General features: G+C 39.8%; 3 protein-coding genes across 8 annotated transcripts in view; 1 reads left to right on the top strand and 2 right to left on the bottom strand.

Moving 5' to 3' along the window:
• The window catches only part of ELP1 (elongator acetyltransferase complex subunit 1), a 51,470-nt gene extending 41,301 nt beyond the window's left edge, over positions 1–10,169 (bottom strand). Inside the window, exons 1-4 of one of the 3 annotated variants that reach the window (XM_057498910.1) lie at positions 9,948–10,169; positions 6,469–6,631; positions 5,549–5,701; positions 5,276–5,357 (exon numbers count right to left, since the gene is read on the bottom strand). In XM_057498910.1, coding sequence (XP_057354893.1) covers positions 5,276–5,357; positions 5,549–5,701; positions 6,469–6,618 — 385 coding nt within the window. In that variant the 5' untranslated portion in view covers positions 6,619–6,631; positions 9,948–10,169. Of the gene's footprint in view, positions 1–5,275; positions 5,358–5,548; positions 5,702–6,468; positions 6,632–9,544; positions 9,625–9,900 lie in introns of those variants that run through there. The other 2 variants (XM_057498909.1, XM_036903314.2) reach the window with 2 other exon arrangements.
• A 92-nt stretch (positions 10,170–10,261) lies between these two features.
• Positions 10,262–16,214, top strand: ABITRAM (actin binding transcription modulator). Of its 2 annotated transcripts, none has more exons than XM_036903316.2 (6): positions 10,262–10,546; positions 11,717–11,768; positions 12,361–12,490; positions 14,616–14,692; positions 14,771–14,840; positions 14,934–16,214. In XM_036903316.2, exons 1-6 carry the CDS (start codon positions 10,318–10,320, stop codon positions 15,069–15,071), a joined length of 696 nt encoding a protein of 231 aa, XP_036759211.2. In that variant the 5' UTR covers positions 10,262–10,317; the 3' UTR covers positions 15,072–16,214. The 2 variants fall into 2 exon arrangements, with proteins under 2 accessions (XP_036759211.2, XP_057354895.1); XM_057498912.1 differs by having other exon boundaries at positions 14,780–14,840.
• A 1,282-nt stretch (positions 16,215–17,496) lies between these two features.
• CTNNAL1 (catenin alpha like 1) overlaps positions 17,497–23,577 on the bottom strand; it is a 51,755-nt gene continuing 45,674 nt past the window's right edge. For 2 of the 3 annotated variants that reach the window (XM_057498911.1, XM_036903315.2), the window contains exons 15-19: positions 21,768–21,816; positions 18,897–18,953; positions 18,642–18,755; positions 17,880–17,963; positions 17,497–17,750 (exon numbers count right to left, since the gene is read on the bottom strand). In XM_057498911.1, coding sequence (XP_057354894.1) covers positions 17,685–17,750; positions 17,880–17,963; positions 18,642–18,755; positions 18,897–18,953; positions 21,768–21,816 — 370 coding nt within the window. In that variant the 3' untranslated portion in view covers positions 17,497–17,684. Of the gene's footprint in view, positions 17,751–17,879; positions 17,964–18,641; positions 18,756–18,896; positions 18,954–21,767; positions 21,817–23,226; positions 23,477–23,577 lie in introns of those variants that run through there. The other variant, XR_005028365.2, reaches the window with a different exon arrangement.

Genomic DNA, 23,577 nt, shown 5'->3' on the forward strand with positions numbered 1-23,577 from the left:
TTTCACTTCCTTGGTTAGGTTTATTCCTAGGTATTTTATTCTTTTTGATGCTATCGTGAATGGAATTGTTTTCCTGATTTCTCTTTCTATTAGTTCATTGCTAGTGTTTAGGAAAGCTACAGATTTCTGTGTGTTGATTTTGTATCCTGCAACTTTGCTGAATTCCGATATTAGTTCTAGTAGTTTTGCAGTGGAGTCTTTAGGGTTTTTTATGTACAATATCATGTCACCTGCAAATAGTGACAGTTTGACTTCTTCTTTACCAATCTGGATTCCTTGTATTTCTTTGTTTTGTCTGATTGCTGTGGCTAGGACCTCCAGTACCACGTTGAATAACAGTGGGGAGAGTGGGCATCCCTGTCTTGTTCCTGATCTCAGAGGAAAAGCTTTCATCCTCTCACTGTTCAGTATGATGTTAGCTGTGGGTTTATCATATATGGCCTTTATTATGTTGAGGTACTTGCCCTCTATGCCCATTTTGTTGAGAGTTATTATCATGAATGGATGTTGAACTTTGTCGAATGCTTTTTCAGCATCTATGGAGATGATCATGTGGTTTTTGTCCTTCTTTTTGTTGATGTGGTGGATGATGTTGATGTACTTTCGAATGTTGTACCATCCTTGCATCCCTGGGATGAATCCCACTTGGTCATGGTGTATGATCCTTTTGATGTAGTTTTGTATTCGGTTTGCTAAAATTTTGTTGAGTATTTTTGCATCTACGTTCATCAGGGATATTGGTCTGTAGTTTTCTTTTTTGGTGGGGTCTTTGCCTGGTTTTGGTATTAGCGTGATGTTGGCTTCATAGAATGAGTTTGGGAGTATTCCCTCCTCTTCTATTTTTTGGAAAACTTTAAGGAGAATGGATGTTATGTCTTCTCTGTATGTCTGATAAAATTTCTAGGTAAATACATCTGGCCCGGGGGTTTTGTTCTTGGGTAGTTTTTTGATTACCGCTTCAATTTCTTTGCTCGTAATTGGTCTGTTTAGATTTTCTGTTTCTTTCTGGGTCAGTCTTGGAAGGTTGTATTTTTCTAGGAAGTTGTCCATTTCTCCTAGGTTTTCCAGCTTGTTAGCATATAGGTTTTCACAGTAGTCTCTAATAATTATTTTTATTTCTGTGGGGTCCGTCGTGATTTTTCCTTTCTCGTTTCTGATTCTGTTGATGTGTGTTGACTCTCTTTTCCTCTTAATAAGTCTGGCTAGAGGCTTATCTATTTTGTTTATTTTCTTGAAGAACCAGCTCTTGGTTTCATTGATTTTTTCTATTGTTTTATTCTTCTCAATTTTATTTATTTCTTCTCTGATCTTTATTATGTCCCTCCGTCTGCTGACCTTAGGCCTCATTTGTTCTTCTTTTTCGAATTTCGATAATTGTGACATTAGACCATTCATCTGGGATTGTTCTTCCTTCTTTAAATATGCCTGGATTGCTATATACTTTCCTCTTAAGACTGCTTTTGCTGTGTCCCACAGAAGTTGGGGCTTTGTGTTGTTGTTGTCATTTGTTTCCATATATTGCTGGATCTCCATTTTAATTTGGTCATTGATCCATTGATTATTTAGGAGCATGTTGTTAAGCCTCCATGTGTTTGTGAGCCTTTTTGCTTTCTTTGTACAATTTATTTCTAGTTTTATACCTTTGTGGTCTGAAAAGTTGGTTGGTAGGATTTCAATCTTTGGGAATTTACTGAGGTTCTTTTTGTGGCCTAGTATGTGGTCTATTCTGGAGAATGTTCCATGGGCACTTGAGAAGAATGTGTATCCTGTTGCTTTTGGATGTAGAGTTCTATAGATGTCTTTCAGGTCCGTCTGTTCTAGTGTGTTGTTCAGTGCCTCTGTGTCCTTACTTATTTTCTGTCTGGTGGATCTGTCCTTTGGAGTGAGTGGTGTGTTAAAGTCTCCCAAAATGAATGCAGTGCATTCTATTTCCTCCTTTAATTTTGTTAGTATTTTTTTCACATATGCTGGTGCTCCTGTGTTGGGTGCGTATATATTTATAATGGTTATATCCTCTTGTTGGACTGACCCCTTTATCATTATGTAGTGTCCTTCTTTATCTCTTGTTACTTTCTTTATTTTGAAGTCTATTTTGTCTGATACTAGTATTGCAACACCTGCTTTCTTCTCACTGTTGTTTGCATGAAATATCTTTCTCCATCCCTTGACTTTTAATCTGTGCATGTCTTTGGGTTTGAGGTGAGTCTCTTGTAAGCAGCATATAGATGGGTCTTGTTTTTTTATCCATTCTATTACTCTGTGTCTTTTGACTGGTGCATTCAGTCCATTTACATTTAAGGTGATTATTGAAAGATATGTACTTATTGCCATTGCAGGCTTTAGATTTGTGGTTACCAAAGGTTCAAGGTTAGCTTGTTTACTACCTTCCTGTCTGACCTCACTCGCTTATTGAGCTGTTATAAACACAGTCTGATGATTATTTCTTTCCCTTCTTTTTCCTCCTCCTCCATTCTTCATATGTTGGGTGTTTTGTTCTGTGCTCTTTTTAGGAGTACTCCCACCTAGAGCAGTCCCTCTAAGATACCCTGTAGAGGTGGTTTGTGGGAGGCAAATTCTCTCAACTTTTGCTTGTCTGGGAATTGTTTAACCCCTCCTTCATATTTAAATGATAATCGTGCTGGATACAGTATCCTTGGTTCAAGGACCTTCTGTTTCATTGCATTAAATATATCATGCCATTCTCTTCTGGCCTGAAGGGTTTCTATTGAGAAGTCTGATGATAGCCTGATGGGTTTTCCTTTGTAGGTGACCTTTTTTTCTCTCTCTGGCTGCCTTTAATACTCTGTCCTTGTCCTTGATCTTTGCCATTTTAATTATTATGTGTCTTGGTGTTGTCCTTTTTGGGTCCCGTCTCTTGGGAGTTCTGTGTGCCTCTATAGTCTGAGCAACTATTTCCTCCCCCAGTTTGGGGAAGTTCTCAGCAATTATTTCTTCAAAGACACTTTCCATCCCTTTTCCTCTCTCTTCTTCTTCTGGTACCCCTATAATGCGGATATTGTTCCTTTTGGATTGGTCACACAGTTCTCTTAATATTGTTTAATTCCTGGAGATCCTTTTCTCTCTCTCTGCATCAGCTTCTATGCGTTCCTGTTCTCTGGTTTCTATTCCATCAATGGCCTCTTGCATCTTATCCATTCTGCTTATAAATCCTTCCAGAGTTCGTTTCACTTCTGTAATCTTCCTCCAGACGTCTGTGATCTCCCTCCGGACGTCTGTAATCTCCCTTTGGACTTCATCCCTTAGCTCTTACACATTTCTCTGCAGCTCTGTCAGCATGTTTATGATTTTTATTTTGAATTCTTTTTCAGGGAGACTGGTTAGGTCTGCCTCTGCAGATCCTTTCTCAGGTGTTGTTTGAACCAGGTGTTGGACTGGACCAAATTTTTTTGCCTTTTCATGGTGATAGCAGTGGCTGTAGGCAGGTTGTGGGTGTGTCAGCTGGGAGAAGAAAGTCCTTTCCTGTTTGCTGGATGCCTTGTCCTTCTCCGCTGCCTGTGACAGTTACCCGCACTCCTGGAGCAGCCACCGGGTTAGTCCCCTATGCTGCTGTGGGCGGGGTGTCCGTCAGAGCAGCACTGAGCCCTGAGGGGAGTGGCAGGCATGCCAGGTGCACTCCTCCGTGCTAGCAGCGACCCTGCCGGGCAGCTCTGTGCCAGCAGCAGCCTTTGGGTCTGGCGTGGGCGGCTGTGCCTTGGGCTGGGATTTGGGTTGGCTAATGGGAGCGTGCCTGCTCCCTCTGGCTCCGCTGCAGGTGCACGCGGGCCTCTACCGGGCTCCTCTGACTCCCCTGCCGCAGGTGCGCGTGATCCGCACCCGGGCTGTTCAGTGGCGCCCCTGCGGGCTCACACAAACCTCCTGGTCCCCTCTGGTGCCGCTGGCGCACAGATCTGCTCTCGGTCCCTTCCGGCGCCGCCATCCCCGGCACGCGCTGCCACTCTCCCGCTACTGGGCTGGTGTGGCAGGGTCCGCGCCAGTTGGAGGAACGACTGGCAGGCTGGTTAGTGCCATGAGGGGCTTCAGAGCTGCACTGCCTTCCCAGGGCTTAGGGTGCCTAAGTTTCCCCGGGATTCCCAGCTGCTGGCTTATTGTGCCAGGACAACTTCATCCAGCTATGGGGTCCCTGTCTCTTTAAGACTTGCAGAAAGCACTTGCTTTTCTTTTGTCTCAGGGGCACCAGTTGCGGGGACCTGCCCACAGGTTTTGCTTTTCCGTTTCTCTAATATCCAGCACCCCATGCACCTTGTGTCTGCGTTCCGGGTGTGGATTTCTAGAGCTGGTTTTTTAGCAGTCTTGGGCTTTCACTCCCTCCCTGTTCCGACTCCTTTCTTCCCGCCGGGTTTTGGGGTCGGGGAGCATTCGGGTCCCGCCTGGCAGCGGCTTGTATCTTACCCCCTTCATGTGATGCTGAGTTCTCGCAGATGTAGATGTATCCTGGCTGTTGTACTGCATCCACAGGTGTGTCTTTTAGGACTAGTTGTATTTATTGTATTTTCATAAATATATATGTTTTGCGGAGGAGATTTCCTCTGAACTACTCACGCCGCCATCTTCCCATGATCCCCAGCAGTGAGCTTTTTAAGAGCTTGTACAAGTTCTTAAAAGAGTTGTAAGAGCAGTTTTTAGAATCTGTTATATAGCAACTCTTCCTCTTAAAATAGGTTGAAATAAATATTGCTGACATTTTTAACTACAACTGTGGACTTAGTAGTCTCACCAGGTTTCATAACTTTGTTTCCCATTTCCAATGATTGAAAAGTCACACGAGTCAACTTTTAAAAATAATATCCAGTTGACCTTTGAACAATGCAATGGCTAGGAGCACAGTGGAAAATCTGCATACAACTTTTGAGTCCCCCCAAACTGAGAACTACTAATAGCTTACTGTTGGTCGGAAGTTTTACTGATAACATAAAACAGTTGATTAACACGTTTTGGATGTTTTATGTATTATATACTCTATTCTTACAATAAAGTAAGCTAGAGAAAATGTTTTCTCAAATTGCTGCAAATCTCCAAAAAATGTTCCATTATATTTATTGAAAAAAATCTGTGTACAAGTGGACCCATGTGGTTCAAACCCACGTTGTGTTGCACAAGGGTCAACTGTATGAAGAGGTAAAACTTAAGTCAAAAGAACATGTTCCCTCTAGATTATAAATTCAGAGAAATTTTCTGAAACCTAAGCTCCTCAAAGTTAAGCCTTGTAGATATCATGAATCACGTTTTATAATATAGGGGCCAGTAGTAAGCTTACCTGTAGCAAGAAGCACCAGCTCTTGGTCAGGACTCCAACTCATGACAGAGATACCACTGCTCACACTCCCAACACATTCCAGCTGTGTCAGTAGATAAAACTGAGTTTTAGAAGAATCCTGAAATACAGCTAAAGCCATGCCAGTGACTTTTTGTAAAGAAATATATAACGCAAAGATTAATTTGCAAAATGATTAAGTGTTATGGCTCCTGATTTTTTACAAACAAGTGACTTGTTTGAACACCTCCCGACTTACTGGGCTCTTCCACCTACCTGGTGTGTGCTGAGATTGCAGAGAATGATGTCTCCGGAGGCCGTGGCCACACACACGGACTCCTGGTCCAACAGGGCCTGGGTACCAACTATGCAGCCACTTCCGTCCTCTGGGAGAAAGCCTTCTGCCACTAAAGGAATTTCATTTTTCACCTTTCACCAAAACACATAAGCAGATTAAGCCCATCTACTTTCAAGAACAATTAATGTTTCCAAAAATAAAATATTTTAAATATTTCTTTTATAAGATACAAGCTTTCAAAGATTTTTTTTTCTACATTAAAATCCAAACCTTCAAGAACTATCACAACCTTCTTGTCCTTAACAAGAAAAAGAATTAATGTGACCTTTTTGCCAAACACACGCTAAACAAAAGCAAGAAGCCTGGTTTCTTAAGAAATGTCCAATAGAACATGAAGCTAATAACTATTGTTTTCTATAAAAGGGACTGAGAACATACTCACCTAAGATACATTACTAGCAAAATTTAATAAAAGGAAGATACCAGAATTAAGCCAAAGAGCTTTTAAATATATATATATGCTCAGGATCCAGCAGTGAAGATTCTCATTTGTTGATAGGAGACAGAGGGGGAAAAACAGTTTTAAAAAGCTCTACAGGCAATTTGTATTTGCATTTTCCGTTGAGAACCACTTATAAATATTGTTTACATGGTAGGAAGGGTAAAAAGTAGGTCACTTACACAAAACATAAGGTAAGAGATTTAAAACAGAAGCAGAGTTAAAGGTAGGTTACTATTTAAGTCAGGTCTGACATGACATCAATATAAAGCAAAGGGAACATTCATTTAAGGGGGATAGGAATTGAGTAAGACTTAAAGACTATCTGGGGGAAGCAAGTCTGGAAAAAGACAAGTCAAGGGTCATGCCAAGCGCCAGCATTCTCCATCAGTGACTTACTTCTCTTGTGACAGGGTCTACTTCTATCAGTCCACATTCTGAGCCAATGAGCACTGTCCCCTGTTCAGTGCGGAGAGAGAAGCACTGAGGTTTCCCCGGAGCCTGAATATCCCTGAACTCCAGGGTCCGAAGTAACTTTAGATTTCTCATGATGAAGCAATTCCTGGAGGAAAAAGTACCAATATCCCTTGATGAAGCACCAAGAGCAGCTTGATAGTGATAACTGACACACATATAAGCAAATGACTCAGGAGACAGGGATGCAGTAGTTAGAATAACCAAGAAAACAGAAGACCTAATCTGCTCCCATAGAGATGCGTGACAGCTACCTAACCGTGTTAGCTATGGTCTAAAATTGAGGTTCTGAAATCTGTTACATTCTTACTCTTTCAGAGAGGCAAGATTCTCAGCTTCAGAGCTTTCCTTCAAAAAAGACTTATCATCAGTTATTTCTGAGGAAAGTCGAAAAGAACAAACTGAATGGGAAAACATTTTATTTTTGCACATAAAGATATCTTTGTAACATGACAGGTTTAGAAAATAATATAAAAACCCATATGAAAATATGGAATAGAATGACTTTAATATCACCAGATATGCTGATTTATAAGCTGGCTTTAATATGTTATTAAAAAATTGAAATCAAAAATAGAAATAAAGTATTCACTGTTATTAGGAGGAAAAGAGAACACTAAAATTACAACAGTTTTCTTCAAAATGGTGACCAAGAAGTAAGGAGCTCAAATAACTACTTCACACCACACCACTGCCCGGCTTGGTGCTTACCAGTGCAGGAAGAAAAGGCGAGGAAAAAAATGATACACAGGAAACTGACTTTGGTCTGACAAAATCAGATTCACTTAAGATAACATTATCTTAGGGGAAAAAAAAGTAAATGTTGATGTGCTGGATATTTGCATTCAGATCCCATTAAAGTTTATAATTGTAAGTCCCTGACTTGTGTCGGGGTGGCAGTTACACAGACCACACTGGCTTTATTGTTACCTCTATTCAAGGTGTATTCTCATCTTGTACTTCATACATATGACAATGAAAGAATACAGATGAGTTCCTCCTTATCTACATAGCAGATAATGGTGAGTGTAATATGATGATACAACATATAATGTGGGTTAAGAGGAAAGCAAGGCCATGCAGGTAGGCGCGAGGAAGAGAATCAAGGCAGACAACAGTTCTGTAAGCTCTGATGACATGTACATGCAAGAACTTCTGGAAATTATGTGAACCAGTATTATACCATGCAGGTTTTAAATTTACAACCAATTCTATATAGAAAGTTTTGGGTTTCCCAAAGGATATAAAAATTACCTATCTTTCGCCTTTAAACATCATAAAGAATCATAAAGATTACCGACATAGATCTGGAAGCATGGATGATTTGAGATGGGAGAATGTCTGGCTAGAGGGGAGGTGAGATCAGAGAGGCAACAAGGAGCCAGGCTGTCCTTTATGCTGGTTTATCTAATAATAATCATGCTGTTACCTTCGCTTTGATCAAAGCATCAAAATGTCTTCATATCCTTCCCTGTAAATTTGGATTATAGTCACTAACAATTTGTGGAACCCTGGGGTCCAAGCATCCCAGGTAAGAATTAGAAAGATAAAGACAAAAGGAGCTGAAAGGAGTTGCTTTTTCCTGTTCCCTTGGTATTCCAGTCACTGTCACCCCAGCAATGGGCGGTCATCCTTGCAGGGACCCTTGGTCCTCGCTCTAGCATTCCCAGGACCGGCCTCATCACCCCCACCCCCAGGGACACCGGCACTAACCAGGCAGTCCCCTCTCCAGAGAGCTGTAGTCCAGCACACAGGGCTCCTCCTCTGCACTCTGGAGGTATCACCACTAGAGTCTCAGAGGCTTTACAGCGGCTCCCTCTGAGGTTAGGTCATGACGTCCATCCCTGTTTTGAACCCAACCCCCAGCTAAGTTTTGTACCTACTTCTATCAGTTTATAATAATCAGCTTTATTGTTCTTTCACTCTTTCGTTCCTCCAATAGCTACTTAACCAATTATTCATATTCAATTCTGTTGAAATATTGAGTGGTTTCTACTCTCCTACCTGGATGCTGACTGTCAAACTTAGCAAACAACTTGAGCACTCATATTGCTGAGCTCACAAGATCACCAGCAGGTCAGCTCATCACTCACCTGCCCCCATCCCAACCTTCCCAGATGCAAAATTAACTTCGCTAAATTTTCACACCCATCATCCTTATCCCCTTATCTGCTCAAAAGCGTCCCCACTCCTTTTCCAGGCTAATGCCCTCCAAACTCCCCTAGGACTTCTGCTTATTCAAACCCTTTCTTTCACATCTGTGATCTCCAACTCCCTCACCCTCAATGATTCAATTTTTCTCAGCCTTTAAATGTGCTAAAGATCTCCACCCTATAGATCAATCCTGGATCCTCCCTGAAGTCTCTGATAACTCCTTCATCTTCTTCCCTCGCTCCTTCATCCATCCACCTCTTGCTAATTATCATGCCCATAACTACAAGTACCTGGCAGATTACTAATACGTCGATTAGACCTAAATATCTAACCCTGACCCTCCCCAAACTGAACACTAAGCCCCACATTTTCAACCTCCTGATGTTATTACAAGTATGTCTCACAAGCACATCGGATGCAACCTGGAAAACGAAATACTTGCTGTTATTCTCCCAATGAGTTTCCCGTAGCTGGAGACATATCATTTCTATTCTTTGCCCCCCAAACTGAAAACTGTCTTTGCCTTCTTTTTGCTCACACTTTCATGTTCAACTATTTACTGGTTAGTTCCGCGGCTATTAATATACAATATGAATGCTTTACTCAGTATCTAATCAATCCTACAATCCGGTTTGCAGCCTGCGTTAAACACCTAGTAAGCACTTACTAAGTGCCAGGATCAAAAGACAAGAGATAACTCTGACAGTCAATGCCTCCACGGAGGACACAGCTTAATGGGAAGGTAGGCCACGTTAATATTACCACATTAGATGGAGCAGCACAGGGAACAATATCTGCACGAGTAAGTCGCAGGCGCGAGAAGAAGCCTGAAACACAGTATCCAAACCTCTCAAAGTCGCCTTCTATAGTGCATTAACTGCTTCGCTTTAATTGGTGCATTAACTGGTTCAGCGGTATTGTCCAATTCTAGAAGGAATCCAGAGGCTGGGTGAAAGTGCGGCTTGGGAAGCGCACTTACAGCCGCGCGCCGAAGAATCCCCGGGCGGCCGCGGGTGGAGTAGGTGGCAATTCTATACAGCAAAGACACTTAAGCTTGAGGGCAGAGGCGGTCACCGGTACTCCACTCCCCGGCCTGCAGCTCACAGAAGCTGCACGCCCGGGGATCCCCTCCGCTAGGACACCCCGTGGCAGACAGGGACTGGTCCCCTGTCCCCAGTCCGGGTGAGTCGCTAGAACGCTCACCTGCGCTGCTCTCCGAGAACCCAAACAGCGGGCGTCCGCCCTCCTACCCCGCCACGCGCAGCCGGCCTCCCGGAGCCGGGGATTGCGCACGAACCCCTCTCTATCCGAAGCTCCTGTGCTCTGGGGGTGCGCGCTGAAGCTTGGGGGAGCTCGCCGGACCTCAGGGCCGGCTCGACCCCGGGAGTAGGGGCTGAAGCGTGAGAGTAAGGCTGCAGCACAGACAGTGACGCACTAGCTGGTTAGGACTGACACGCGCCCAGCGGCGCGGAAGTGACATCACGAGGCATCGGAGGCGTGGCCTGCCTTCTCGTAGCGTCAGCAAGGTAGTGGTGAGGAGCTGACTGCCGCCCCGTCCCTCCCGCAAGCCAATCGTATTTGATTCCCACTTTGACGTCGCACACCAAAATAGGGTAATTGATGCTAGTGGGCGGAGCCTGCGGACCTAGGAGAGCATCGCGCGTGCGCAGGCCGCGGACCTCGCACCGGAAGTACAGTCCTCCCATGCCGGCGGGAAGGAAGTGCATCCGTCCCGGCGGGCGTGGGAAAGAGGTGACACCCGTGGTCGCCATGACTACCGAGCTTGTGGCAGTAGAGCCGGGGGTGCCTTCGCTCGTGGATCGTTACTTCACTCGCTGGTACAAGGCTGGTAAGTGGGGAATGATGGTCTGTCCTCGACCGTATTGGCCTGATGCTGCCGGGACTATGGTGGCAGATCATAAACAACGCAAGTTCTCCCCACATCAGAAGGAGCTGGAATCTTAAGTTCCTTCCCTTGCACACCAAGGGAATGGCATTTGAAAGGCATGGCGGCATGAAATACAGTAGAGCGCATTCTGGGGCTGACGAGTGCAGCGCGGGTTCGAGGGTGGTTGCTTGCGGGAAGATGGTAGCCTAGGGTGAAGCCCCTGGGGTAGGCAGGGGCTGGGTTGCAATCTCCTTGAGTGCCTGGAAGGACTAGAGGGGCTCAATCCTATAGAGAGTGTGATAGATAGGATGATTGAAATGATCAGGTCCAAACTAAGGTAGAAGCAATAGGGATGGAGAGAAGAGGTGGGTTAGAATAGAGGATTAAGAATTAACGGTTTTACTTAAAGAGAAGTCCCCCCACTATTACACATTTGCCATTGATATGTCGATATTCTATTGTACTACTTTGTGTAACCAGTAAATACCAGGGGTGGTAGCATCGTTGGGGACCCCCCCTCTAACCCCTACTTCAATCCCTTTAACCTCTAATCCCTTTAATTCAGGGATAATAGGTGTACTCCTTTCTTAAAATATTGTGGCATATGTTTTATTAGCCACATTTAGGGTGACCAACCGTTCTGTTTTACCCAGGACTGAGGAGTTTCCAGGATCTGAGACTATCAGAACTACATTAGGATAGTCCCGGACAACTGTGTTGTATATCTGAAACCAACATAAGATTCAACGATACTTTAATAAAAAAAAAAAGAAGTCTGGGACATGAACCAGGAAGAATTGGCACTAATATCGACCAAGAAAACATATGCTACTATATTATATAAAGAATGCTTTGCTAATGGCATTTTTTCTAGTAGAAATGAGTGTAAAATCCTCATTTTAAAGTGAGGATAAAGCAGTTAATAATCTCTAACAATGAATGAATGATCTGGGTCAGGTCCCTTTAAATATTTTATAGGAAGCCTTTAGGTATATCTTCCTGAGTAATGAAGAGATACCAGTCATCATTATATGTTCAATCTTCATAACTATTTCTATGAACTAAAAAAAGTACTACATAGTGGTAGTAAATACTGACTCAACAACCAACAAGACTCATTTTTTCTTCTAGATGTCAAAGGAAAACCCTGTGAAGACCACTGTATACTACAGCACTCTAACCGGTAAGCAAATTGGGAATTTTAAATTATCTTTTTTGTTTTCTGGTATTGAAGCCTGGTATGGTCTTGGATTGAACAAATGTTTATTAAATGATTTTCTTCCACTTTCTTGAAATGGTATTTATTGTATGAGTTTGATTGACCAGAATAAGCCTTTCAATACCTACTCACTCTAAACAAATAAAGTTGATTACCCAGACATCAAGTGAAGGACCACACCCACCACCTTAAGTAGTTGGCCTGTGCCTCACCACACCGAATTGCCAGAGCCCACGGATAGGGCTTTGGTAGAGGCCTGGGTGATACCCTTTACATACCTGTGTGCCTTACTTCTCTCTCTTCTGCCTCAGTGCCACCTAAAGACCTCTGGCACTCTTCCTTTATATTGGAAGAAAATTCAGTCCTGTTGATATCTCTTTTATTATTGTGTTCTCTTCTATGGTTAAGCTCAATAGTAGCCAGAGGAGAATGGGAGGAAATGATAGTTAAACTAAACAAATGTCAATTCAGGTATTCTTGTACCAGTAGGAATACTGGTTATAGAAGGAAAAATATCACCAAGCAGTAACACAGGATTAATTTTTGCTCCTTGTAGAATATGTGTCATCACTTTGGCAGGATCTCATCCAGTTCTTCAAAGTGGAAAAACAATTAAAAGCATTTCCTATCAAATCAGTACCAACTGTAGCAGACTTCAGAACAAGGTCTCTGGGAAATTTAAGCGGGTATGTTCCTATAATTCTCTACTTAAATCCTCAATATCACAGTAATGACAGACCCAGTCAGTCTTAAAATCCAGTGGTGAATGCTCAGCATTATTCCCTGGCAGTTTGGGATGATTTTAAGAATAAAGAAATTCTAAGACCAAAAAAATGAGGTATTTCAGAAGGCATAGGATCTGTCATATTAGGTTCTGATAAGGGTCCACCATCCTTATCATCCCCAAAATGGAGGATGGAGAAGGTAGGCCTTTGAAAGGACAACTCTAGTACCAACATAACAAGATATTCTGTCCTTTTTAAGTCTTATTAAACCAGTATCTTGAGTTCTATAAAATTTAGGTGACCAACTCTTCTTTACTATATATTTTTACATGTAAATTTAAAAGAAAAATATATGTATATTCTGAGGTAGTGAAAAAAAAGATTAGTCTGAAAAATAATACAGTATTTGCTCTTCACCATTTTTCATTACTCAATCATTGCCATTTTAATACACACCTAGCTACCCTCTTTACCTCTACACAATACTTGGTTGTACAAAATGTCATCTCTACCCTGTACCCTCTACAACTCTAGACAGGATGGACACATTAAAGAGAGTCACACCGAGGCTAATTCAGTGGCATACTAAAGTATCCTGACATACCCACTGGATAAGAAATTTTCAATGGATGACTAGGTCCTATACACCATGTAGGCCTGAAATCCCCTAGTAATATGCCTTATAATTCATGATTTTTACCTCACTTATGAAACACATAGACTTAGAAAAGCATGAACTTTTCTTAAAAGATAAGGTCTACAAATTACAAGAATAACAGTTAGTGCTTGTGAAGTTCCTGTGATAAATTTTGTTCAAAGTAGTAACCTTACTGTTACTATTAAAGAACAGAGAAGGAACTGCATATGAAACCCACTACACATAAGTCTAATTGGATCTCATCACTGCCAACCATCTATTCTCCCAAGGGAAGTGATATAAAGGGGTTCAACACTTCTCTTCTGGTACAGGCCTAGGGGTAGTCAAACCTTCTGGGACAGATCCCAAGCCCCTCCTCCCAAAGTGGAGAATTGGACTTAGTAGTATTTTGAAATGAAGTACCTACATGCAGAAGAGTGAAGCCAGTGTGGTAACCTCTCAATGCTGTCTAATGATGTTTTGAGTGGTAAAGAGGTCATAAAGAATACCATCTTGACCTCTAATGCCTATGTTCACTGTAGGAAAAATTCTAGAAAGAAGAGGAGCAATACATGAGACATGCCTGCATCAGTTTCCCATGAGCCTCCTTATAGGTATTTGTCAGAACCTCCCCAGATACATCCATATGGTATCTACATTCAACAATAACCATGCCATAGCATCCAAACTGATACATGTCAAAATGTATTTACTTCTGAGTTATAGGATAATAGGTAAATTATTCTTATTTGTTACTTAAAACTTTTCTGTTTTCCAAATTTTCCTCAAAGTGCATTTTTTTAAAGTAACTTTTAAATCCCTTCTTCAAAAAGGTCTTAGTGATTGACTCTAATAGAGGGTCCTTTATCTATTAAGTCCTAATATGAAATAAGATGGGAAACTTAATGAAGCTAACTTTGTACATTACTGTCATACTATCATAATGAATTTTGTATTATTGCTTATTGATGGGTTTTCCTACACTTTTGAAAAATCTTTACACCTGGTTATATCTAGCTTTCTCATTTAAAGTTGATAAAATATATTTTTCTGGTCTCTCTTTTAGGAATAGTTGTATTTGTTGTATTTTCAAAAATATATATGGTTTTGGGAGGAGATTTCCGCTGCTCTACTCACGCCACCATCTTGGCTCCGCCCCCCCCCCCAATAAAATATATTCTTAGTCTTTAAACTAAATTACCTATTATCACATATGTGTTAGTCAGGCTTCTTCCCCTAGAGACTATGATGGTACCTTGGAAGACTAGCTTCCCCTAGAGACTATGATGGGCACTTATTATATAAACACTTGAATAAATGGATGTTTTTTCTGTACTTGTTATTTTTATTTAAAACACTTGTTCCAGAAATAATCTTGTTATAATCACTGCCTCTCAGAGGAAAGTAAAAATGTACATTAATTAATTACTTCTTCCCTTTTATTATCAGGGGGCACAGTTTCTAACAGAACTTGCACCTCTGTGTAAGATTTACTGCTCAGATGGAGAAGAATACACCATATCTAGGTGAGTTACTTTTTAACCACAATGTAGGAGAAACAAAGTAGGTCATATTTTTCTTCAAAACAATTCTTTTTTTCATAGCTGTGTTAGAGGACGGTTGATGGAAGTGAATGAAAACATTCTCCATAAGCCATCTATTCTTCAAGAGAAGGTAAAAGAGGAGGGGGAAGTATGATTCCCATCCACATACTTTTTATCTGATTTTTGTCATTTGGTAGTACTAAATATTCTGCTTCCTTTCTAGCCGTCCACTGAAGGCTACATTGCAGTTGTGTTGCCCAAATTTAAAGAAAGTAAGAGCATAACAGAAGGGTTACTGACACAAAAACAGTATGAAGAAGTCATGGTGAAACGCATTAATGCCACAACAGCTACATCATGAAGATGGAAGTGGAGTAAAAGCAACACAGAGGTCTTATCCTTATCAGGCCCAACTGATCAGTTCCCTAAAGAAGAACCTGCATATGTGAGCCTCTGAAGAGAGACCTGATCTTAAAACTTAACCTAGTTTTCCCTCTGTCTTGTATAACAAGCCTCGGTTCCCATTTTGTCTTCAGCCTCCCAGGTCTGCCTTGCACACATACTCTCTGTTCTTTTTCTTTCTCTTTCTGACAACTGGCAAGGAAGGGATGTTTTTTCTGATTAAAAACAAACAAAACTTTGAGGAAAATTTGGAAAGAAAAGTTTTAAGTAGCAAAGTGAAAATAATTTCCCCATGATCCTGTAACCTATTAGCAGTACTACATTTTCACATACCTCTGTGTGAATGGTAAGGCATGGTTATTGTTTTTGTCCCAATTTTCCATCATCTGAAGTTAAGCCAAAAAAAAAAAACCTGGCCTTCCCAATCTGGCTTCAATGTGACAGTACCAAAAACTGTAATCCCACCCCTCCTGTGTCAGCTCCTCTTGCTCCTGAGCTGTAGGGGAGAAGCAGAGTGTACTTTCTCTGCTCCTTAGGCCACTGGGATGGTCTTCCTCTCTGAAACGGAGTAGAACTGTAACTTGCTTCTTAAATGAGAGATGCATTAAAAGGCTTTGAGAAAAACAAAGGGCTCTCCTAACACATGGAAGTATTATAATGCAGTGTTACTGGTAATTGCAATAATAGTTACAGGGTAACCAGCAAAAAGTTTCTCAGAAGTTACTATAATTCATAGATAACAGATGTCTTTCAATAGACAAAAGCTTTCTCATTTAAAAATAAAAAATGTGAATGTATGGTTTAATATTTATACTTATTTCCATTGAATTTTAAATAAAAGGTGTGTTAAAATAGTTTTTTCCTTAAGGGCTGAAACACATTTAAATCTGTTTTTAAATAAAACAGTTATTTAATGCAGAAGAAATTCCATGTGTAAATTCCTTTGGCTCTCTATCCTCTTATGCTGTCAAAGTCATGTCAGTCCTCCCTCACCTCCACTTAGAGTTGAATAAGAGAATATTCTCATTTCAGATATATAAAAGTACTTTGCAAATAAAACTTAAAAATTATTTTTCACTCACAATAAAAACTTGTAATTTGAGTGCCAGCATGACTGTCTCCTAAATATACCTACCAGACATAAATAGGTAGTAACCCTACAGTCATCTACACTGATGTTGCTATGAGCTGAACACATAAGCACAAGCCAACAGATCCCCATTTCAAGTACTAACAATGATTCCTGAAGATGTCATAAAACAAAGATACTAAAGATAGTAAAACATACCTATTTTACATACAACATTACCGCACATCATTCTCCCATTATTGCTATTGTAATTTAAAAATATTTTGGTTTCAGGGAATGAAAGTCATGCTTGATTTTTACAGAACTGAGGTCATTAACCAAGCTGGGTGTATCCCCTAGGCCTACAGTAAGTTCAAGTTCCCTTCGGTAAGAAATTGACTAGCCAACTGGTAGTACAGTGGTTCTTCAGGATCATGTGAATATTGCGATGGCTGACGCAGATAATAATCAGACAAGCTTATGTAACTACTGCCACTTGGCAACTGACATGTTCTGGTAGATTTCAAAGTGAATTTCAAAGCATTGGGATAGAAGCGCTATCAAATGAGACTAAAAGTTAACTGTACTATATCATAAGGACAGAATCTATAACCCACCCCAAATCAAAAACAAGGAAAACTTGCAACCCTAACATTAAAAAAACTAAAGAAATGCTTTATAATGAATGTTCCAAAGACATATATTTAAAATATATTGTTACTCGGAATTTATTTTAAGCAGCTTCATCATTCTCTGTCATAACTTACATTCCATCAGTCACTCCTGAAGGTAGTTCAAAATTATATTTTAAGCCAGTAGGATTCTAGCTAATACTCGGGGCAGATAGGCCAGCTATGCTAGAACAAGAAGTAACACCACTTCCTAGTGAGTTCCTCCAGATTCTGCGGAGTGAGCTCCGTGACCCTGCTTCTGGGAAGTGGGGAGGGACAATGCATAGCTTGTGCTATGTGAAACACTCGTTAGAGAACAAACGTGTTCTACTAGCATGCATGATCTGTGACAGGACAGTAAGAAGCCCCGTCATGGTAGACTGAGGGATTGAAGAAGAGTTCACACGTAAGGAAAACCCTGTGTTCACACAGACTATGGTACATTTTCTGCTGAAAACTGTTCTAGATGATAAGCTGACATTTTTTAAAATAGGAAATTAAGGTAATACACACCAAAAGTGAACATATCCAGAATGGCTTCTTTGGATTAAACTGTCATTAAGACAGCTGGGGCATTTGGTTTGACTTTTAAAGAACATTATTAGTGACAAAGTCCCATTTTTAAATGATACTGCAATTAGAAATCTAGTAACTACCATGGCATTTATTAGTGTCAAAAAGCTTCACAGTAAGTTTCATGATCGGAAAATTAAGATTTCATTACTGTTTTCTTTATAAAACTGTTGAATTTTTGAAAATACAAAGGATCATTTGCTTTCTAAAAATATCAGCTTTGCCACATGCTGTTCCAGAGATCTGACCCCAAAGCTTCTCAAGTTTTACCATCCACGGAGTCTTTACTTGTAACTGAGGCCCATCTGTTGTTTTCCATCTGAAGCTGGAAAGAGTTAAGATAATTAGTTTTTGCTTTACCCTCAAAAATTACAAAATTAAATAGCAACAATTCTCTTTTGCATTTTCCTTTTAGTTTTTAAAATTTGAGTTTAGGATAGAAAAACTATCTTACCTTTTTCAGCAATTTATAGCAAAGTGAGAGAAGTTGAACCAAAACAGCCATCATAGATCTTGTCTTTATAATACACTTATCAACCTATAGTGACAGGAAGCAAGCAAATCAAATTCTACAAAGGGTACTTCAGAAGACTTTATCATTTATTTAGCTTTAAAATAATAAAATCTCTCCATTATAGAGTTCTAAGAGGTCTCAGTAAGTATATAGATTATGGCTCCCAAGACAACTTGAGGCCCCAGAACACAAACGCAGGGATTGCTGCCCAGGTCTCATGCCTATTTCATGGAACCCCAGGAAGAAAGTGTGGAAAATTGACCTGTTCCATTTCAGCTTGTTTAGGGGCTGCTCAGAGCACTCCAGATAGTGGGCAGTGATCTGCCTACTTTGCAATTCTTCACACTCTGCTGCGTTGGCATAAGCTCAAATTCCCCAACACAAACAGTGGGAGTCCCTACTCTGCAGATTCTGTGCCCTGGTTAGACATGGGGTGACACTGGGATTTAAGGGTAACTGTTCAGTGCTATGGGATTAATCAGGTCCAGAAAGCTATTGTATTTGGTGAACCCACTGCTCCCTAGGGCCAATTATAACTATAGATAATCAGTGAGTCCTGCAGTCAAGACATGAAAAATAGAAATATATTTCCCTTCCATGGATTTAATACTTTATTTGAGGAAAGGGGGCTGGAAGCTAACCTGATAAAGATACGTGAAAGTTTCTCAAGTATCTCTCTGAATAATCCACCCTCCCTTTTACCTTCAGAAACACTTGATTCTGCAAAGATGTCTTAGTTATTGTCTGGAGCTGGTGGCATAGAGGAATTAGCTTGTTTATTTCCAGGAGAAGCATAAGCTTATCATCATCTTTCAGCTGAAATATAATTTAGAAAGTTGTAATAACTCAAACAAAAACATCTTTTAAACCTTAAATACCTTTATACCTTAATAATATACCCTTGAAGTGGGTATTCATGACACCACCACCAGCACCAAGCAGGTAGACTTTCATTACCTGTTTTGAGAAAACTTGTACACTTGAAGCAAGCTTTAAGCCCTCTTCAGCAAAAACCTGGTGGAAAGGAAAAACACCACTAGTTTAGATGTATATCATATAGATAGCTGGTAAGAAATACTCATGGCTAATTTTCATATAGGATTTTAAAACTAAAACCTAAATATAAAAGGTCTGTCATGGAACTGCTAATGTTTTTCTTGGACCCAGGAAAACACAAGCATTTAACTGTATTCAAAAAGATATGCCCCAGACCTGATGCAGAATCAATCCATGGAGAGGCTTCTCTATGTGTGGACACCTCCAATTACTTTGGTAGATCACACAGACCTGTAATATTTAACCATATGGATTATGTCTGGGATCTGGAGGTCATTTCATAATATCCCCAATAATAAAAGGGTGATGAGTCTTAGAGCATGAGGTCAAAAGGGTTAGAACTTTCTGCTTATAGCTAAGTAATATAAAATCTGTCACCCAAACTCATTTCTTAATCAGCCTTTAAGAGGACCAATTCATACTGGTTTTTGGCTATTCACCATGCACCTTACAATTTAGTGAAGAGACCAGGATGATGGGAAAGAACAGTGAAAAATAAGGTAGGACAGATAAAATAGGAATATTTAGGATTATTATTTTTAAATGGTAACAATATTTTAGAGTGAGAGACACCAGGGGAGAAAGGAATGAAGACTTAACTTTAGGGGCAACAATAAGAATGAGGAGAATGGGGCAAATTTGAGATTCATTTGGGAAGAAAAGTTAACATATCTTGGTAATAAATTACATAAGTATGTGAAGAAGAAAGCAATCATTTCAGGGCTACCTTTAGCCCTCTATCCAATAGCCTTAATACCATGCTGTCATTGGATGAACACAATCTCAAGGTCAAATGATCCTCTGCATCCTTTCCTAGCCTTGAAAAGGGAAACCAATGAGTTTTACACGTAGATCCTAACCAATTAGAATAACCTACTTACCCATACGTTCCTCATCATTCCATGTTACTATTTTCTGTCTTAGTCACCTTCCCTTCCCTTCTAGCCTGCAAACACCCATTGGGGGCAAGATGCAAGTCTGTCTATTTATAGAGTATCCTGGTTTTAAAACCACTTTAAAGCTGATGACTCCCAAATCTCACTCAGAATTGCTGAACTATCCCAACATCAGTTTTTTATATCCTGCTTAAGCAAAACAAAATGTTTGATTTCCACTCTAAATCTGGTGTTCTCCCTCAGTGCTCCCTATCTCAATAAATGGCACTACCATTTAACCTGTTCATCAAGCCAAAAACCCTTTAAAACTACATCAGATCATGCCACTGCTTCTCAAAACCCTTGGTGGGTTTTCTATCATACTTGGACAAAAAAAAGTCAAAGCTCTCCCCATGGCTACAGAGATGTCATATATTAACCACTTTCCTTCTGCTTTCCTCCATTCCATCCACACTTGCCACCTCAGTATTCTGCAGACACCTCCAGCCTACCCCAACACCTCAGGGACTTTGCACTTGTTTACCTGAAAAAAAATTTACCCAGACGTCCATCCAGCTCACTAACTAATATCTACTTGATTATTACCTCCTTAGAGAGGTCTTTTCTGACCACCCTTCCATCACCTCTCTCTTCTCATCCAACATGATTTTATCTCTAAATATATATACATGGGCATTGTATACTGAACTTTCAATTGTCTATCTCCTCCCACTAGTGTGTAAGCTCCACGGCAGAAGGGACTTTATTTTGGTCACTTTTCTCCACAGAGCTCTTATCCCCAGGGTCTGACACACAGTAGAAACTCAATAAACATCTGATGAACATTCTGTGTTCATCACAGTTAGTAGACAATTCAACAGACATTGGCTTAATGAATGAGCTCACACAGGCTCACATTGGTGGATAGTGGATCTTTTGCAGTGAAATACCCACTATGGTGCAATGTGACTTATAATGGCTATGAGCCTAGCTGAACAAAATGGATCCAGAATTTATTTCAACTGTTTTAAGGGAAATAGCTCATTTATAGTCGACTTTACAAAAAAATCCAAAAGAAATATTTTCTATAATTCTTCTGATGCTATTGACAATCACCCTCTCAAGCTGAAATGTCTTTACTCAAGAGGCTCAGGTGGAGCACAGGGGGATGCCAAAAAAAACTATAAAGGTGATAAAAAGACAGAAATGTCAAATTTCAAATCCAAGAATGCCCTTGGTTCTAGAGAGGCAAACAGACTAACTGAGAGGGGAAAATAACATAGTAATTTTGCAACCCACTTGCAAATCTAGAGTCTCTAACTAAGGGAAGAGAACTAGAGATGGCCCCCTAGGAGTTTCCATTAGCCACACAGGGGCACAAGATGTTAGTGTATCTGTCTCTCCTTGAATGCCCCAAATCATCAGGAATGTGGAAGGAAAGAAGGAAATTAATTTGTACTGAGTACCCTCTCGTGGTCTCAAGCCTATGACAGATGCTGCTTATGTGTTGTTCTCATTTAATTAATATCACTCATCCAATTCAGTACTGAACAGGCCAAAAAGTCTTTCTAGCATTCAGGGAAGCATAAGGGATATACACCTCCTGACAGGATATTTTCACCTATTTGGGAAACTTATTATTGAATCTATTGATTATCAACAAAGCCCAATCTGCTTTATCCTAATAATATCTGAGTTTTTTCCAACAAGATAACCAAAAACCCCCACAAAATGCTACTGCAAGCCCTCCCCTTTTCTGCTTTTCTACTTCTCTATGGTAAATGTATGTGTACTGGTAAGCACAAAAACATGATACAGTGAATCATTAAGAAAACCAGTTATCACCTGCTTTTAGCCCAGAATTAAAGTGATAGCATAAAATGGAAATAAAACATACCTCAAGTTGATTAATTAAATCCTGGGAAGTTTTCAGTGGCCCCTCTCCTCTGAAATAAAATGAATTATTAAAGAGGCAAGAAAAAGTTACGGCCTGGGAGCTGGCTTTATAATAGTAAAATTTTAAAGGAGCATTTTGTTTATTATAGATTCCAAATTTTGAAGAATAATATTTAATAGACTAATAATATTGTGACTTTATACTTAAAGCCACTTTAATATACATAATTATGCTTCATAGGACACTTTACAACATTTCAAGCAATTATTATATATGTTAATTTATAATGTTAAAGAAATTAAAAACATTATGTTGTTTTATTTTTCCTGTTGACACTTTTTCATTTTTCTTCATAAACTAAATATATAAGATTTACTAATATTTTAACCAAAGGCCTTTGTTACATATGGGAAGAGGACCAGACCAAAAGTCAGGAAATTCTCATCTGTAATTCTAACTTTGGAACTCAGATATCCAACTTTATGAGGCACGTCATTTAAGTTTCAATTCTGAGTCTCTAAAAATAATATTTGGGCTACCATTCTCATTGGAAAATTAGGGAATATTTAGGTGAAATAGGTGAAGGAGATAAAGAGGAGCAAAGTTCCAGTTATAAAATAAATAAGTCATGGGGATGAAAGATACAGCATAGGGAATACAATGATATTGTAATAACTTTGTATGGTGACCGATGGTAACAACACTAACAGTGCACATTTCATAATGTATATAATTGTCATATCACTGTGTTATACACCTGAAAATAATATAATGTTGTAAGTCAACTATTTGATTAAATTTTTAATTAAAAAATGATTACAGAATATCAGATTGAAAACTACCAAGAAATATTAAAACCTTTGCAAAGGAAAAGTGAACTGTGACAAAGAGAACAACGGAATGAGCTAAGAAGACCAGTGGATACAGCATGACTCAGAGTATCTGAAACCCAGTAGCAGCCAGTTCTGCCCCTTAACAGCTATGAGATGTGAAAAAATTATTCCTGTTCTCTAACAAATTGTTGTAAAGATAAAATGAAACGAGGCAGAAACCATTTTAAAAACTACTAAGCCCTGGTAATTTTGAAATTGTTTTAAACTATAGGGCACTAGAAAATCTTAAATTTACAAATTATTAAAAAATATGAATTACTATATATAAATTGCTAAGACAACCTTAAAAAGAAATACCAATTATTATATATGTTATGAGGAAATTATATAAATTGTTAAGATAACCTTAAACAATAGCCAGAGGAAAAGCTGTAAAATTGCCCAGGAAAACTACAAAACTGGGTACTGTGAAGGCTAGCAGATGGGTCTCAGAAAGAAGCTACTAGATGAGGTTGGTAAACCACAGTTTTTAAAGGAAAACAAAAAAATATTGGGGGAAAAATGGGTTTACTGACAGTATAGGTAGAAAACAAAGCCAGCTTGAGATTTTACCATAAGTATATTACCAAGATTTGCAAAAGGGCTTAAGATATTATCCATCACAGAAAACCCATTTTCTTTTCCTGAACTTCAGCATGCCTGTCCAATAACACATTCTAGTAACAATTCCCATTCCACGGAGCTTTAGTTGTTCCCACTCCTCAGACTGCAGCCCTTCATGCTTCCTAGTCTCCATGGCATGCATGTCAGCCCTTAGCAAAATCCACTATTCTGACTCTGAAACAAAAAATGCTGACCATAGCATCCTGGGATATTCTGAAATAAGAAATAAAAGGGACAGTTACAAACTGTTCAAAAAAAATCCTACTGATGAATCCTAGAGAAGGTTTTTTATATCAAACTACATACATACCATT

The sequence above is a fragment of the Manis pentadactyla genome, chromosome 3, assembly GCF_030020395.1.
Source record: "Manis pentadactyla isolate mManPen7 chromosome 3, mManPen7.hap1, whole genome shotgun sequence".
Classification (NCBI taxonomy): Eukaryota; Metazoa; Chordata; class Mammalia; order Pholidota; family Manidae; genus Manis; species Manis pentadactyla.